General features: G+C 35.4%; 1 protein-coding gene across 4 annotated transcripts in view; it reads left to right on the top strand.

Moving 5' to 3' along the window:
* lrba (LPS responsive beige-like anchor protein) overlaps positions 1–18,429 on the top strand; it is a 283,887-nt gene that overhangs the window by 240,434 nt on the left and 25,024 nt on the right. For all 4 annotated transcript variants that reach the window (XM_041260260.1, XM_041260269.1, XM_041260252.1 and 1 more), the window contains 2 exons: positions 11,171–11,338; positions 16,435–16,524. In XM_041260260.1, the coding sequence (XP_041116194.1) occupies positions 11,171–11,338; positions 16,435–16,524 (258 nt within the window). The remainder of the gene's footprint in view (positions 1–11,170; positions 11,339–16,434; positions 16,525–18,429) is intronic.

Genomic DNA, 18,429 nt, shown 5'->3' with positions numbered 1-18,429 from the left:
ATCTGAGCTACAAAGACAAACCGAGCCCCCCAGAGTGGACACACAGGACCTCGATTACTGGTTGTAAGCTCACACAGATTTCTTCTGGAGTGTTGGTGCATGACGTGCATAAGGTCAACTCATGCCTGTGGGCATCATTATGTGGCAATGGACCAGAAAGCTGTGAATATTGTTTGAATATTGATTGTGTCATAAATCCTGCAACACTTCTGACAGCAATTACATTTTTAGGGGTGGTTGTTTGAAATTGTATGTCATTGGTGGACAATGAATTATTTTTGTTATTAGTCAAAACATGAAAAGGCTAACTGAACAATGAGGCTGCTTCTGCTTTGTGAATATAGCACTAATATCATTGTCTGAATGCCCATAACAGACACACAAGGAGGTGTATGACAACCACAATTAAAGGACTGTGATTGATTTTCAGCTTGACTTTTTACTATTGGTCTATTTAGTTAAAGAAGACTGGTGTGGAGTAACATTGTAATTGTATATACTGTACATCAGATCTCAGATTGTTCTGCATTGGAAATAATGTTTTATTTAATAAGCAAGAATTCAAATAGAGTTCTATAGCGGCAACCAAAGCCCTACTTTTCTGGTACTTTATTTCTGTTAAGGATAGTATGATAGTAGTTTGTAAGCAGTTGATGACTCCTTCCTAGATTAATAAAAAAAAACAAAAAAACACAAAACATATTACTAATTTGCTTTTCCTGAAGGTATGTTTTAAAGAATGGGAAAAGGTGCTTTATGTAAGTTTTGATCTAGTGGTAGCAACTTTGTTTAAACTAAAGGCCTATGATCAAATTAACTTTGTACAAATAAGATATTATAACAGGGATATTAAAAATATAAGATGAATAGATACTAAGCTAACATGCATTCATTCTCATTCTATTATTCTCTTTATTGTTGTATTCAATATCTTACTTTTATCCAGTTCCCAATAACAGTAGCATTTTACATTTTATTTAGGTTTTCTCCAAACATGTCATGAACATATTGTATTCGCAGAAAATCATAATTCAGACATGTCTGCTTTTTTTTATTTAATTGATTCTGTACACAAAAACATGTTTTGAGTCAGTATGACAGCCAGAGTTCTTATACCTGCCACCTTTTGACACATAACATTCTTTGCTCATTTGGTAATATTATTTTCTTTATTCCAAAGGCCTGGATTCTATAACCATAATAGGACACTGTTTTTTTAGCATAGTTAAGAGCTCAGGTTAGCCTTGCAGTTAGAGTGCACACCTTCTTAATAGGTTATGAAAAGGTAGATGGCTGATCCATCAAGTTAAGCAGTTTATGAAATGCAACATTTCCAAATAACTGAATTAAAAAGGGGTAAATGAAAGTAAAATAATGTGGCATCCATGCTGTAAGCTCACGATGTAGTTCTTAAAGATGCAAGCATCATTTGGGTGGTGATACCTTTTTGTCTCCCAGTTTGTTTAAATGTGAATTTGATGAGCTCAGCTTAAGTTCTTAATAGACTTCCATGATTCACACCACCAAGCCACCATGCAGTTTTATTATGAAGTATAAAAGGGTGAAGTTTTGATAGCTGTTCAGTTCAGAGTTCCCAGTATGTCTCTTCTAGCTCTGTGAAGGTGCTGTTGTATCTCTGTAGTACAGTTTGAATGCTAAGCCATTAAGGGCAGTTTATAGGCTTTTTAAGCTTGACTTCTGTAGACACTGCTGACAACTTGGTATTTTTAAAACTTCGATAGAAGTAGGTACAAGTATGAAAAGCAAAGAACAAGATGGCACTTCATAATAACAAAAAAAAAAAGCATTTTCCCACAGTCATAAATACAGCAGTAAAGTCCAATAAATGAAAATCTCCTGAATGTGTAAAATCAGCAGTCCCCCTGAAATGGCAGAAACATTAGACTAAGTAGCAGCGGCATCTACCTCAGCCGCCAAAGAGGAGTATCTTGATGGATTTATTGGCCATTAAAGATCTCTTCAAATGGTTTTCTTTTTCTGAGAATTGGAATGCCTCTTTCGCAAGGTGTTTATATTCTTGAAGTATCTCTTGTTTAAGCTGGTGTACTGCGGAAAACCCTAGGAAATCTGATCCAAAGACATTAACTGAAGATTGTTACTGTTTTACAGTGTGTATAATAATGAGGATAAATGACACAATCACTTTTGGTTGTAATCATAAACTTAACACAATTCTGCAATGGGAAATAAGCGTGCCAGTCTAGCAAGGTGAAGGTTGATGTCTAGAAGAATCTATGTTATCTGTAAGTCATTTATTAAGAGAAAGTTCTTTTAAAAATGTATACTAGGTTCATTAATTACTCATTCAGTTATACTAGATGCAATGTGTGCGCTAACTACGCAAGTTAAAATGAAAACACTTTTATACAGTATAATATGGCCATTGCGTAATGTATAAATAATAACATCAATTTCAAAACACATGCCTGTTGAACCTTTTATCATCTTTTACTTTGGGTATAACAAAACTGGTATTGTAATTACCAAAGTAATAATAGCTGTTAATGGTTTTCCAAGTTGAAGATGTATTTTTCTCTAATGTTCTTGACATTTGTATTGACTTCACCAGCCGACTGGAAAATGGTTTCTAGTTCAGCCATTCATTTTCAGCACTTTAAGGAAACAGCTAAACTCTGCATTACCAAACTCTGAACTGTAAAAAAAAAAAAAAAAACACAAAAGATAGCAATGACTTGAGGTCTAAGGAGCACATGTGAGGCCCAATACACAATAGTAATCTTTGGTGGGGGGAGAAATATGCATAAGCACATGTAGTAGTTCAACATTTAGTTTCCAACTTTTTTTTTTTTTTTTAATCTGGGACCAATTTAGGCAGGTTTGCCTTTGTTTCTAGGGTTCTATTAAGGTTCCTCTGAGCCTTCATTATAAGCTACTGTGCTCGTCTCTGTCTCCTTCGATGTATACTGGGATTTTATTTAGATGTGGTGATAATTCTCTTTAAGGAGTTTCTTAAGAGAATTCATTCCAATACCATCTAGAAACAGGGATGAGATTCCGAATAGTTTCTGGTTAATATCAGTTTGTTTCATACAGGAAGCATAGTTTCATTGCCGGGTAGACGTTTTTACAGTGTACAGTATATTTTATAGTTCATCCTCCCTCAGTGATGCACTTGCATTTTGACCTGCATGCGAGAAAATGCGTGAGCTGAAGCAGCTGGTATTCTCGCTATATCCCTGTATGCACTGTCTTTTTTAATTGTCTTGTTATAAATGGCACCAAACTGAAGTGAATGTACATCTTGCTTGTTCCACACGTTCTCTCCAGTCCACTAGTACTTCCAGCCAGCCAGCCAGGCATGCACAGGGAAGGCATGAAGATTAATTTTCTTTAAAAAGCAGCTTTTCACAATTGCTTTGCTCATCGCTAGCAGTTTTTAATAAGGACACAACTTTTATAAGAAATAGAATTCAATGCGGAAAATAACCCTAAATTGTCCATCCGTAAATGAACATAAATTACTCAGACAGCATATTTTTTTGTGTTCACAGTTTTCGCTGGTGTTGAAAGTTCAAGGATGACTTACAGTAGGATGCTGAAGAATCACCTTTCCTGACCATTATTGTTGTTGCATACTATATATATATATATATATTTACAGCTAGATGTTTTATGGCATTGAGGATTTCCAAATGCAGCTGTTTTACAACAGCTGTAGAACCCCTCCATGCAAAAAAAAAATGTGGCAGTGGTCAATATTTTTTTTATATTTTTAGCTTAGACTAAACTCAGCTAAGAGATGGTGCTGCTTAACTGCGTGCCAGAGAGGTTGCCGTTCTGCTGCGGAACTAAACATCTCACACAAATTGGTATTGATTTGTTAAAAATTCAGAGAATTGTTTTTATATTTACTTAAATCACTGCAGCTTTTCAGAGCTTACAGATTTACACAGTTTTTATTTAGTTGTCAAAGCATTTAATTGTAGCCATTGGTGAAGGTGTAAAGCTGCCAAATAAATCAACCTTCATGTAAACATCCAGTGAAAGTTTGTCTGTTAACATACTGTAGTGGTCACTGTGCAGTTGGTTTAGTCTTTTAACATGCAGGGAAGTTAAAGGGGCTGGCTGCTGGTTGCTTGTGTGATGGTAAGCAGTAATGGACTGTGTGGAGCAGAGAGGCCGTCTGTTTTGTTTTGTTTATCTTTTTAAAACTGCAGTATTTGACAGTAAAGTGAAACTGACTGGAAATTAATTGAAACCAGTCATAGACAATTTACTGATCTGAGATGCGTGTTTGTCATGGGCTTCTAAATTTCCATTTGGCCACTGTAAATATACATTTTCTTTGGTAAAGTAATGGAGTGTTAAAATTAAGGATGCATTTTGGTTTTTATAAAGAATACACATAAAAAATAAAAAGCAAAGTCTGTTTTTGTTTGGTAGATTTTCCATATTAAGCATGTCAAATAGGTTTGTTGTTTTGTTGTCTGCTTCAAACTGATAGAAATTGATGAATAAATAAACACTATCGCCCCCATTCCTCAAAAAAAAACTAAAACAAGAATGTTGCCATTGGTTTTCTATACGAAACTTCCCCGGTACTGCATGCAAGTTCTCCTCTTGTTGTCTTTTTAGTTACTGTTGGGCCCCTCCGCTCTCATGCACTGGTGCTTCGCAGCGACACCTGCCGGGAGAAGCAAGTCTGCTTCTGCTTCGCTGCAGTCTTAACGTGGTCCCAATCAGTCTGTGGTTCTGCCTAGCACACTGCTGGGCTATCAGGTGTGTTTTGTTTATAAATAGCTGCTGCTGTAGCAGCAGTTGTGCAAGCCGCTTTTGTGAGCACCACCAACAGAAAAGGCAGTGAACCAGTGCAGCTCTGAAGCTTTCCTTCGTTCCTTTCAAGACAAACGGGGAGATCTTCACATAAAATAAAGCTGCTTTTCATTAGTTCCAGTGAATACCTGTTAAGAGAGGTGGGGTTCCTCTAACAACCAAACATAAGAGCATGGCCAGTTTCTTTGTCCTGATTGTTCGTGGCAGATCGTCAGCTAAACAGCCTGTGGCCTCTCTTTCGAGTTAAGTGGTTTAGAATCTGAGTTAATTACTCTACTCATTTATTCTAATCACCATCCTCCTATAGCTGGCCAAATTCTGTCATGCGGTGGCATCATTTGAACCTGTCAGATGTTTTTTAAACCACTGTAGGGTAGTCAGGGCTCATTAGTGAGGCCTATCCATTCCTTGTTCAAGCAGTCCTCTCTCTCTCTCTCTCTCGCTCTCGTAATTAAGTCATTTTTATGCCATGACATTTTTTTATGCCGTGCATCTCTCTTTGAAGACAAAAACTTCAGAATAATAAAATATTTTTACATTCACGAATCTCTCACCATGTCTGTAAATGCAAAATTAGGGCTGTCATCATTGAAAAAGTAGTTCACTGTGAGATTCTCCACTGTAAAAATGTCAGTGTGAAATACACAATTCCCTTTATATACCTTCAGTTACACAATAATTCAATAATGGTATGTAGATATATTTAAATGTTAGTGTGTCCCACATGTAAGTACACTTCCAATACTTTTCAGTCACCGGGGATATGCATCCCCGTTGGGGGGGGTAGTGCTTGCTTTCTTTTAATATGATGTTCAGTAAGTAATATTGGCAGAAAGCTTTCTTCAATAAACCTTGAAGCTTAACTAGATACCCTGCAATTACCAAGTCAAGTGAATATTTTACTAAAATAAATGCACCCTTGGTGATGGGTTGTGATTATGAGTCAGCAGGTTCTTGCTCTAGTACGTAAATTCTGAAAAGTATCTACTCTGTTAAATCTTATGTGGCAATTTAAAGCCAAGAACATTTGTGCCAGTATATTTAATATATATATATATATATATATATATATATATATATATATATACCTATATATATAGAATATATATATGTGTGTGTGTTTTTTCTTTTGTCTGTGTAAACAAAAAAATATCGTTTTGATAATTAAAACTAAAAAGATTGGTGAGCTAGTGTACTTGTCACAAAAAAGCTTTTTCTAATTTGGCACCGTTATTTGTGTGTGTGTGTGTGTATATATATATATATATATATATATTATATATATAGATACATATACATATATATATATATAATATTATATGTGGGATATATATAATATATATATCTATATATATATATATTTGTAACTGACTTGTGTATAGCAAAAAAATTAAGCTTGTACAAGAACAATTTAGTTTTTCTGTAGGAGGAAAAAGACTGCTAAAATAGGAGTTTACAATAAAAATAATATTTTTTACTAATTTAGTTTTCAGTTTTTTATTATTTTTTCTGATTACACCTTTTGCCATTATGTGTTCTCCATGTTTTTTTTATTCAGTTCCACATTTAAATCTCAGACCCAGGTCCTGTTCAATATTAATTCAACACACTTTGATATGGCAATCTGTCTATTTTGTAAGGCGAGTTAACAAGCCCTTTAATCAGGTACTTGAAGCAAAATCAAGATTGCAAGGGAAAAAAAAAACGCATGTTAGAGTTTGAAATATGACTAGGGGTGCAGTGATCTGCAGAGTTTCCTGAGGCTGATTGCATCTCAGTTACTACAAACAAATCAGAACATTGTGGTGTGTGTGTGTGCCATCTCTATGTGTGTGTGTGTGTGTGTGTGTGTGTGTGTGTGTGTGTGTGTGTGTGTGTGTCAATGAGCATTCATGTATTTACATGAATGAAGTGTTGCAGAGTATGCATATTGCACCCACATATCTCTCTCCCAGACAGCCACTACAGACATTTAGATATACTGGTACACGAGACTGAGCAGAGTGATTTTATGATTGTGGTACATTCATTTTTTGGTTTTAGATTTTCTGTTTTATATTAGATTGGTTATAATAGAAATATAATACCTATTACAGTATTCGGGAACAAATTATTAAACATATTCAGAGAAGTCCGTACAGGGTTTAATTTGCAATTGGTATGTGTTTTCTCAGTACAGTTGAAATAAACCAGGACTCCATGTGTGTTCATGGAATATTCTGCTTTTGTTTCAAGTACAGTGTAGTGAATGTACAGAAAAGAAAGCATGTTTAAACCTGAATATCTGAATTTAAGTAATCACATTTCTTAAACCAAACTTTCTTAATCTGTTAGCAGTATGCCATGCGATTTGAATGAGTGGTAGGTAGATTCCAAAGTTTTTCAGCACTCAGACTTGCACTACAGAATAGGGCTACTTTGCTTGTTCTTTTTTTTAATTCAGTGCATTTTTTTTTTTTTTTTTTTTTTTAAGTTATGCAATAAAAAATAAAAAAGAGAGTTCAACTTTGGAAAAGCTTTGTAAATATGGCCTGTTTGTTTGAATAAATTATTACAGCAAAGATGAACAACCAGACAATAGTTTCAAATTTTTAAAAAAAAGTTCAAGAAAGACATTTGTACAGGTAAGCGTGGCGCAGAGTTAGATCTCCCTGATTGCAAGGAACCTCTGAGAGGGTTAAGGTATTGTGCTACAAGACAGGAAATCTGGCAGCTATTGCAGAAACTGGCTGTAATACAGGCACACAAACAATTTATCAGTCGTCTTAAAATGTGAATACATTTCTGCCGTATGGCTGTTCTAGCACGCTAACAGGGGAAACCTTTACCTCCTGATTCCTCAAGCCTTAGAAGGGAAACACGATCCTGGCATTGCGTCAGATTTGTTTAATCCAAAGCATGTTTTGATTGGAACAAAGCACAATGTGAAATAAATGTAAGAATTAAAAAATGCAGAAAGGATATATCATCTTTTTAAGAGGAAAACATAAAACCAGTTTTAATTAGGCAGTAACAACCAGCCATCGTCACTGTAAATTACAATGGTCATATGTCAAGGTTTGAAAAGCATAGCTACCAAATATATAGAATCTTGCTTATGCAAATACGGTGGAATGGAAGAGTAAAGCAAGGTGAATAAAATAGTACTACATAATTGAAAAAAAATGTAGGTGTAAATATTTTACACTGGTAGAATACATCTTTATACCTGTATCTAGCTTGGAAACACTTCTCCTTAAGAGTCATACAGAAATGTCGGTTCTTAACATGCTCTGGTTTTTCATGACATATTGTAATGATTCCCTATAGAAAATATAAGTATCACAGAAAGCCTGCTAATTGGTGTATAAATAAGCCATGCCTTTTTCAGTGCACAAGGCCCTTTGTGCCTAAATCTTCTAGAAACAAGGTTTTTGTAATTTAAAAAATATATATGTTTTATTTCTGTACTATAATGTAAGACTAAAATAGCATTTGTAGTTTTTAAATGGAAGCATAATAAAGCAAAGTTTTTAATGTTTTTACAATAACTGGTCACATTCAAAAGTATTTGAGATTCAAAATACAATGTATCCATATTCCATTTAGTAAACAAATTAAACCTTGCATAAAATATAAGGTGCCTCAGCGATGCTTATATTTTACATGCTTGTCTTTCCCAATAGTAATAATGGTTCATAATCAGCTTTTTTTCCCCTTGCACAATCACTTTTACTACAGTAAGTAGAGAATAACCACAGTGACAGATTCTCATTAGCTACTGACGTGTGCCATCTCCTTCTGCTGCTTATTATTGATGTATTTGTTACCATGCCTCACACAATATTGGTGTTGTGTTATACTTTCTTTTTACCTGCTGTAATTGTTTTCTCCATTTCCAGCCATATAAATAGACCTGTTCGTTTAGGCTGCATACAACAGAACTGTTGTAACCTAATTGCTCAACCCAAAGACTGGGAGATTCTATTTTTATAGTACTAAACACATTGCTTATTTGGGTATACCATATACAAGCGGTACTGTATGGCAAAGTATTTCTGATCCAGACAGTATGCCAAGCCAGTGGGCCCCAAACACTAATTGTCAAGATTTATAGGCTAGCTATCCATTTGTTATGCTTGTTGTGAGTAAGGAGTTTAGGTCTATTAATTTTAAGAACAAGCCAGGACTATAAATGTACATTATGCATTTGACATGTAATTATATAGCTATATGTTTTAATAATGAAACATGAGGTCAATTGTTGGTTTGCATATTAAAATTAGACTTTTTTTTCTTACAATGATATAGTTTTTCTATTCATTAATGTTGTTTTTTGTTAAGCTATCTAATTCCCCTATTGGTAACTAGAAACAAATTGCCCACTGCTTTCAAATGCTTGATAAGATCAGTCTTCAGGGACTAGAAGCATGTAATCATGTATTGATTGTTATCATGTACCTTCCCTGCTTTGAGGGTATTTCAATTATTTTATAAATATTGTGATTGGTCTTATCAGGTTTACCAAATGTGGAGCACATTTTATCAGAAAACTGCTTTTTAGAAAAACATGTTGTATTTATAGACTAGTGGAAGGTGGCAGAAACAAGTACTTCACATGCACTATTGTAAAATGAAACTCTTGAAAAAATACATACAGTGCATTTTACATAAGTCTTAACAATCCTACAAAATACCCAAAGGGATTCTCAACTTCATAGATTATCCTTTAACAACTGGTTTAGATTTTGTGTGATTTGTTATTGAAGTCTCTTTCTTTATTATTTTTAACTACAGGATTTCCTGAAATGTAAAGTAAAACTCTTGGAGCCAAGTTAATTTGTATGATCTTTAGTTACAAAATTATAATTACGGTTTCTGATTTTCGTTGTTTTGCCGCAACTTTTCTACTCTCCTTTTAAGAATTAAATGGATACCTGTTAAGCCATTTGTGTATCTCAATCACAAGGGAGAAACATGTTAATAGTAAAATTGATTTCATCTTTTTTTTTCTTCTGTGAAACCACTAAATTGGCTTTTAAATTGCCCAAGCCTTAATGTTTCATTTACAAGCAGCATGTTAATAAGCGACTAATCTTTATTAAAGCTGCAATTAAAAATAAAGTGTTTTATGCTGGACAAACTTTATTGCAATCATTCTGCATGACCTGTATTTACATTGATAAAGAGGAATCACTTCTGTTTTGAAATGAAAAAGTAAGATTTTCAAGCAAATTTAGTTATTTTGTAGAAAAAAAAAACATAAATTAAATCAGTTTTACTGTTAAAACATTGATACGCGAATGGTTTACAGATAAAGTGAATAGAGTAGAAAAGTCGAGGGGGAAAACACAGAAAATCAGAAGCCATAATTTAACTTAAACTGAATTCAGTTAAAGCCATTTTGTATATGAATTTGATTAATAGACAGTTAACTAAAAGCTAAGCGTTCTCTAATATTAATTTTGAAAAGTTTCTATGTTTAATGAGATGTCTTCCAGTTACATTTGGGTAGTTTTCCTGTGGATGAGTAGCACAATTATGATTTCCTCTCATATATAAATAAAAAGAAAATGAGCCTTAGGAGTCTCATACAATATGGTTGGTTTTTAGTGGCATTTTTTTAGCATTGTGTAAATTCTTTATGAAAATGAATTTTACAATTTATGAGCTGCATCTTAACAACAAGAAAATGTCATCGTAGACAGGAGACATTTACCGGATCTTGGCTTTTCTTGATTGAAAGTTCTAATTAAGTGAATCGAGAGAATTAACTGAAATTAGCTGTCAGAAAGTCACATTTAAATGAGCGATGAGCTGCTCCTGCAGTAAACATTCAAATTATATAAATTGCCATTTAAGTGTACAGTTTAATGTTTGTCATGCATTAATGTCACAAAACCCGCAACGACAATCAAGCCTCTCATTCTGATTTGAGCATATTTAGGGCCTTTGTTCAGGCAGCCCTGTGCAAATTAAGACAATTGCTGTTTTTATGTGCAAGCATAAATGTTTTCCCTCTTGCCCGTTAGTGACAAGAAAAGTGCCTTTTTACCAAAATGCTTTGGCATTAAAAATAAATTCCTTGCATTAATAAATAAATACTTCTAATATAAAAGAACCTTTACCAATCATAAGAGGCCACCTCCTCAATTTTGAGCTGTTTTATCATCAATGAGTTTTCAGGTTGAGAATTATTATAACTTAATGTACCTGTAAATAAAAACAAAACTAACATCTTGTAGCCACTAATGAAAGCCATTTTAGCAATAGATTATTGTTTATTTGTGTGTGCCCAAAATCCTGTAAATCTGTGTGCTAAAATGAATGACTGAAGCTTTATCTTTTATTTTTTTGCTTTGTTTCTGTTTAACAGGCGCTTGAGAGCGAGTTTGTCTCCTGCCAGCTACACCAGTGGATAGATCTGATTTTCGGATACAAGCAGCAAGGTCCAGAGGCTGTCCGTGCACTCAATGTCTTTTACTACCTAACATACGAAGGAGCTGTTAACCTCAGCTCCATTGCCGATCCAGTGCTAAGAGAGGTAAGTCATTATTATTATTAATTGGTCATTTAGCAGGCGCTTTCATCCAAAGCGACTTAGACTGGGGGTGAACTATGCATCCTTAACAGCTGCTGCTACAAAGTCACTTACATTAGGACCTTGCTTTTTACGTCTCGTCCGAAGGAGTAGCATCCAGTCACGGGATTCATAAGTCCTTATTCACAGTAATGGACTGAATTTTCCTTGACTGAATGGTCCAGCCCTTCTGATTTATATGAAGTGCTTTCCTGTATCTGTGCTTTCAAGCTCTCCTTCAGTGTTCAAATGTGCTGTATTGTTTCGAAAAGAGTTGCTGTTGAATTTGATGTTTTGTTAACTTTGCTAAACACAGCACCATTAGGGAATGTGACAGTACACCAAAATAAAAGTTTTGTTTGCAACTAGCGGTTCACCAGTGACGGTCTTTAGGTGTGCAGCAAACCAAATCTGTTTCTGTTGGATAGAAGCAAGTGCGGTAGTTATTTCTTCCTTAAACAATGTCACTGAACAGTAAATCAGAGGTGTTAAGTATTTTAGGTATTCAAGCAGACATTTGTAGAATATATAAACATCACAACTGTGGCATAACTGAGAACCTGAATATATATTAAGAATTGCTGTGGGTTGAATCATTCAATTTGACTTCATCATTTTTATGTTTCAGACTTTTTAAAAAATTTTTTTTTTTTTTACTGCAGCTGTAGAGTTATACAGATTTGGCTTGTGCTAAGGTAAAGTTGAATCCGAATTAAAGGGAAAATCTGATTCCTACTGTTTAAAGTGGACATAATTTGCATCATAGTGCATTATGAAATAAAGCAGTCTTGTGCAGGCAATTTTGTTTTCCATTTGGAATCGACTGTGCGTAGAATTGTGGAGGTCCTTATTACTTTGTAGACATTTGTATTCCCTCTGCCCTTCACGCTCTTTGACTGGAGTACCTTGAGATGAGAGGGCATGTTCAGATTTATGAATTCATCCAGGTAATCCACATGAAACCGCACTCCAGAGACTGGCATGCAGATTCATCACCAAGGCCTGTCTTATTTCACAGACTGGCCATTCCTAAAGTAGTTGTTTGGAACAGGAGCCGAAAATAAGTGTTGACCTACAGCAGATGTGTGCTCAAGTGTTTTTTTTTTAATTCTTCCTTTTTTAATGTTTCTCCTAGAACAGTGTTATTTGCACTTTGAAAGCTTTTCAGTACACTTAAGTTGTATGAAACTTCTTTCCTATGGTGTGAATCCAGTATTGTTCTGAAAATCATCAGTTTTAATGTTAGAAAGTGAAATGTGTATATAGTATTTCAGATTGGATCAAAACTGGGCCATTTTACATGTAAAGAAAAAAGTAGCAGTCTGTTTTTTTGTTTTGTTTTGTTTTTTTCAGGTGATGGTCAATTAAACCCATTCCCATTCTTTCTTTTTATGCATATATTTATGTTGGTATGTCCTGAAAAATCACAAGTTTTACCAAAAAATAAAAAAGACGCCAGTTCTTCGGTGTAGGTTACTGAGTTACGGTTGTTTCAGTTGGTTCTGTCTGCTCTGACAGGCTTTTTTATTTTATTTTGGCAGAGCTGAGATTATGCTGCAGTGGTCCAGCAGCTACAGTAGTGGAGCTGCCCCAGAGACTGCACTGCCTTGCTAGGCTAGTCTGTGGGTTTGGAATGTCTCACTCTAGATTAGGTAGTTATAGGGAAAGGGAAACCACATGAAAAAAGGTTTAATAAGAGTTCTATTAATAGTTACTGTCTAACCAAGGAATATTTGTCCACCCTCAAAACATGCTGCCTTTTATTTTTCTTTGGTCATTGTTGCTTTGTCAGGTTTGCAACCAATAGCAAGGATGGGATGACAGATACTGTACATAAAAATAACATGTATACGTTTAAAATAAAAAAATAATAAATAAAAAACTATGCCAAAAACTGTATCCTTTAGTGCTAGATTAGACCTTCATTTTTCCTAGTCTTAGACGATCTGAAACAAACCATTGTGGCTATTTACAGTTTAATGTACCTTGTGTTAAAAAATAAATTAATAAGTGAGAAAAACAAGGGTAACTAGAATTAGTAGAATGACCTATTGTTTATTTAAGTTTTGTTGCATTCTGTATTTTATTAAGTAATTAATTTTATTTTTTAAAGCAAGCAAGTTTGCTTTTTTCACCATATATATGTGTGTGTGTGTGTGTGTGTGTGTGTGTGTGTGTGCAGATAGGCCTTGCATATACAAAGTGGAGATAGATGAGGTTTTAATAGTTTGACTGCTGAGAGAGATGTGGAGAGAGAGACAAGTGTTCCTAAAAACAGGCATGCATTATACTGATTCGGTGAACAATAGCAATCAATACAGGTCTAGAGGGACCACAATTCAAATCCCACTCTCGTAAAAGACTCTTGCATGGACATATTTTTCTGTGTTGTTCATACGTGCCACCAGATGGGAAACACCCCGAATTAGTCTGAACTGAATCCCTGCTGAAGAGGTGGAATTAAGCCGATACCAGCTAGCCGCATCATGGTAGTCACCAGGGGCCTGTCTTTGTTGGCTAATTTTGGACATGTATGGGCTGGAAGGGGGGTGGATGTCACACAGGGCCCTTGGTGTAATGCATTTTTGACCAGAAGGTTGTATGGAGAGGGAGGGACGAGCAGGTCACATTTTGTTCTGTCAGACCAACAGTAAACGCTTTACCACTGACAGTGCAGGAAACATTTCCAATTAAAATATTAATCTGTACTCGATTTATAGTTTTATTTGTTAATGGTTGTATTTTTCAGTAATAAGTCATTCCCCATTGACTGTATATGTTGTGATTTAAAGTTCATTTTGTACACTGAAACAGTTTAGCTCTGTGGAGTGTACCCTAGTGTTTTTCTACTTACTGTATAATCTGCATTTAATACTGTTTTTGAAAATGTTGTTTTTGTTCTGTTTAAAGTCGGAGAGGTGTAAAAAAATTAAACCGTAGAGATGAATTATTGTGGTAAGAACATGTAGTTTTCCTGTGTTTCTCCGTTGGCATTAATTGCAAATGCTTTATAATAATCATAATTAATTTGAATTATTGACCAGTTAATAAAAAGCGTGACGCATATTATTAGGCAAGGAATGTAATTCTTAAGCAGGATTTTCTTACCCCCATGTGAGCTGTATGTTACTCTCTGGTTCATACACAGCAGGACACTATCACTAGTACCCCATCTTTCACCATTGCTCTCTTGGAGCGTGATTTCCCGAGGTTGGTAAAAGGAGTACTGGTAAAGGTTTAGAATAAATGAACCTGTGTTTTTTCAGTTATATGGGATTAACTAACTACCTACTTAGGTATATTTATATTTACTGCATTTACTAATTGTAGCCTTTTAAGTTAAATTTAATTGAGTACATTTACCCATACATTTGACGTTCAAGAATATAACCCCTTTAGCATGTTTGTATTATCAGGCTTTCTAAGTGCCTTATTTAAAATAGTTTAACTTGTGTTTTGCAATTGAGCAACCTCCTAAAACAAGTATAATCCATGACACCTTTACGTGAAACCTCCCCACTAGCAACACACAATCATTGCTAAAATAACAAACTTTTTAGAATGGTCTTGTACGAAATGTTTGGCTGGTGCTTTACATCTTTTGCCCAGGATCTAAACCCACTTGTACTGTATCTGGGTGCAGTGTGGCTGCGCCTGTGGTACTGTACCTGATTCACTCATTAAAACAGGGCTTCATTCACCAGCAGCGCTGTCAGTCTGTACCCTTTCACTTGTGCCTAATTCATCATAGGATAACAGAGGATGAGAGACTGATTCAGAGCTGGGGACTGTGGGGATTCCAGGCAGTTTAAACATGGGTTGCCTGTCAGGAAAGAGGTTTTAACTGGATCAATGCAATTCACTGCTGGGAAAGAAAAGAAAGATACCTATCAGCTTGTAAAGGCCTTTCTTGTTTTCTGTGTTTTTATTTTGGTTTTCATGCAGTATGAAATGAGCTCTTTGGCACTTCCTGATGTAATTGTACATATAATAATATGTTTTAAAAATAACCTGGCATGCTCTTTACATTTTACAGAGCAAACTTCCAGGAAAGCTCTGTGGTGCTGGGTAAAACGAGCAGTTTCATTGTAAATGAGCATTATCCTTTTTGTTCCCGTTGGCAAATGTAGTGAACGTGCATTTCTCTTCTGGGATAAACCGCTGTTTCGTATAGTATTATGAAAATAAAAGGTTGGTAGATTACATGAACAATGAGGCTGTCCTGTTAGTTATACACAAGTATTTTTTTGTTCTATATATATATATATATATATATATATATATATATATATATATATATATATATATATATATATATATATATATATAATTAAGGTCTTAGACAATGTTAAGTTACGGTAGATCTACGTTGGTATACTGCTGTATATTTTGCAGACCAAAAACAAACAGAAAAAATGTCATCTGTTAGTAATCGATTTACTAATATGGTATCTGAATTCTTACCAAAAAAACAGCATAGAGGAATTACAGTCCAGTCCCCCGTTCTGAGCAGATGTTAGAAGCCGTGATCAAAGTTAGGTTGCAGAAATTGGTAAAGTGCTGTTTCCGATGCTCGAATATCAAGGTGAAATGAGGCCTAGTCACTGGCAGGGAGAAATATGGAAGACTTGAATATACCTGTTAAAGATTAGCTTTTATTCCTGGGATCTGTGACAAACGCAGGAAGGGCTGCTCGTGAGGAGTTGGAAACAAAGCCAAAAAGTAGGGTTCGCGATTGAAACAGCTTGTGTCTGTTTAGCATCACACAGTTGGAATAGGGGGATTTTACAGTGTTTCTCATGGAAATAGCATTTACAGTCCTCCGAGATGACCTCATGCTCCACTCCAGAGCCAAGCACTTTTCTTAGCCATAGAGCTGAGAGAGTGCGCACACACACACACACACATCCACACAGAACTGCACTCAAACACAAAGGCTTCATTTTTTAAAACCTGATACAATCCAGAAAGTGCAGAACGACATTTTCATGTGACAGTTATGGGTCTATGGCTTGTAATTAGCACCTCCTAACATGCAATCTTTCCTTGTTTATTTCCAGGCTGTTGAAGCTCAGATCCGAAGTTTTGGACAAACCCCTTGTCAACTGCTAATAGAGCCACATCCTCCGAGGAGTTCTGCCATGCAGGTGGTGAGTCTGCTTACAAAGACGGGCATTTAGTCCCTAAATGTATATGTATTTTTGCGGCTTTGCTGATGCTTTTTAGGTTATGCCATTTCGCAAACTAATCCGAAATGAGCTGTACTGGAACAAGGCCAATATCCCAGAGGACAATAAATTCTAGGGCTACCTTGTTAAATGTTAAGTTTGACCCATATTATGTTTGATGACTGGGCACTGTTTCTCTTCAAATTGTATGTTTTTCTACAGCAACCTTGAACTTTTCTTTTACCCTCCTCTCCCCATTTTATCATTTAAGAGTTCGGGTTTGGATTACAGTTTGGAAATGCCTGATAAAGTCCCAAATGAACACCTGATATTTGATTTGCCAAAGGAATGAATCAGGGAAAGGTGTTTGCTTTCAAACTGAGATTACTGCAAGCATTAAAAGGGAGGCAGGGATGTAGACTGGCCAGGCCCCTATTAGTGCGCTGCCCTTGCACTGCTGACGGGCTGATTTCCCCCAAACCGTCATTACTCACAACACAGGCACGCACCGGCGGAAAGAGGCAGCTATAGTCTTGAGGCTGAAGAACTGATGAACCAGTATGACAAGTAAAAACAAAACTCTGTCCCATGCCAAACAAATAACCTTTCTCTCTGATTTCTGTTGCCAATGTAAAACATTTGCTTAAGTGTTGACTGTCACGAAACCTATTAAATGAAACATAGCCATGCATTAATCAACACTGTAGATTTATATATTTCTAGCTTGATACATACCAAAAAATATAACACTGTACACATGCACTCACAAATAATATATTTAAGTGACTTTTTTAACCATCTAAATGTCCTGTAGGTTTTTAGATGCGGATCAGAGTATGTTCTTGGCACAGATCTATATTCTTCCATTACAAAAGGGCGATTTGCACTACAGCTTAAGTTAAACTGACTATTCCAACAGAGTAAAAAGCACAAAAGATAATGTTTTAAGACAGGTAACTATACAAATCATGCTGCAATTCTGCCGTCCTGTTTTTTAAAAAGCGTCTTAAACTAATATCGATATTAGTGAAAGCACTTTAATTGAAACATTACGCTAGAGTGGTGTGGGAATCACATACCCTGAACCAGACAGCCACTTACAATTTTGACATTCAAGTGGTTAAAGGTGCCTTGTATTTAGTTTTTGTTTCCATCCGACTCTGGCAGGTGTGACTGTAGCATTTGACAGGTCTGCCTGACTTCCATACACTTTAAACAGCAACACAAACCAAAAGCAGATGGGCTATTTAACGAAGAAAGGTGGTGTGCAATTTCTGCCCAGGGTTACCCCTGGCACCCATGTAGCAAAGCCTGCTGCTGGCATTAACACTAATTGTGAAGGTCACTTGTAACCTTTCAGAGGTGTTCAATAATGTATGCATTGAACAGTGGGTGCATATTTAGACCATTCTTAAAAATCTACCACTGGATTAAGTCAGTGAATTAAAGCATTTTTAACTTGCTGAAATAAAGTAGAAAACAAAAACATATATAGTTTAGTAAAAAATCATTTTTTTGTAATTACCATGTTATCAGACAGTTATACATTTAATCTTGCAAACCACAGGAAAACATATATATTTTGGACAGTGGGTGAAGTGCATACATTATACATTCAATGGAATACATGCATACCTGTATTACAGTATATTTTCTGCTAAACATCATAGGTTTAACACAAAGATACAACCAAACTTAACAGAAATAACACTGAGCAGTAAAATTCACTTGTGTAGTATTAGTACCCCAGATCAGCCAATATAAAGATGTAAATTACGTTTTTAATTACTGATCACACCTTCGGGGCTTGTAAGTTATCTAGTCTTCTCCACTCTTGGAATAAAAATGATAATTCACTGTTTCATATTGATTACCCTCTGTCTATAT

The sequence above is a fragment of the Polyodon spathula genome, chromosome 1 (genome assembly GCF_017654505.1).
Source record: "Polyodon spathula isolate WHYD16114869_AA chromosome 1, ASM1765450v1, whole genome shotgun sequence".
Taxonomy (NCBI): domain Eukaryota; kingdom Metazoa; phylum Chordata; class Actinopteri; order Acipenseriformes; family Polyodontidae; genus Polyodon; species Polyodon spathula.
The sequence above is the reverse complement of the archived record's forward strand: the minus strand, read 5'-3'. Positions and strand labels throughout refer to the sequence as shown.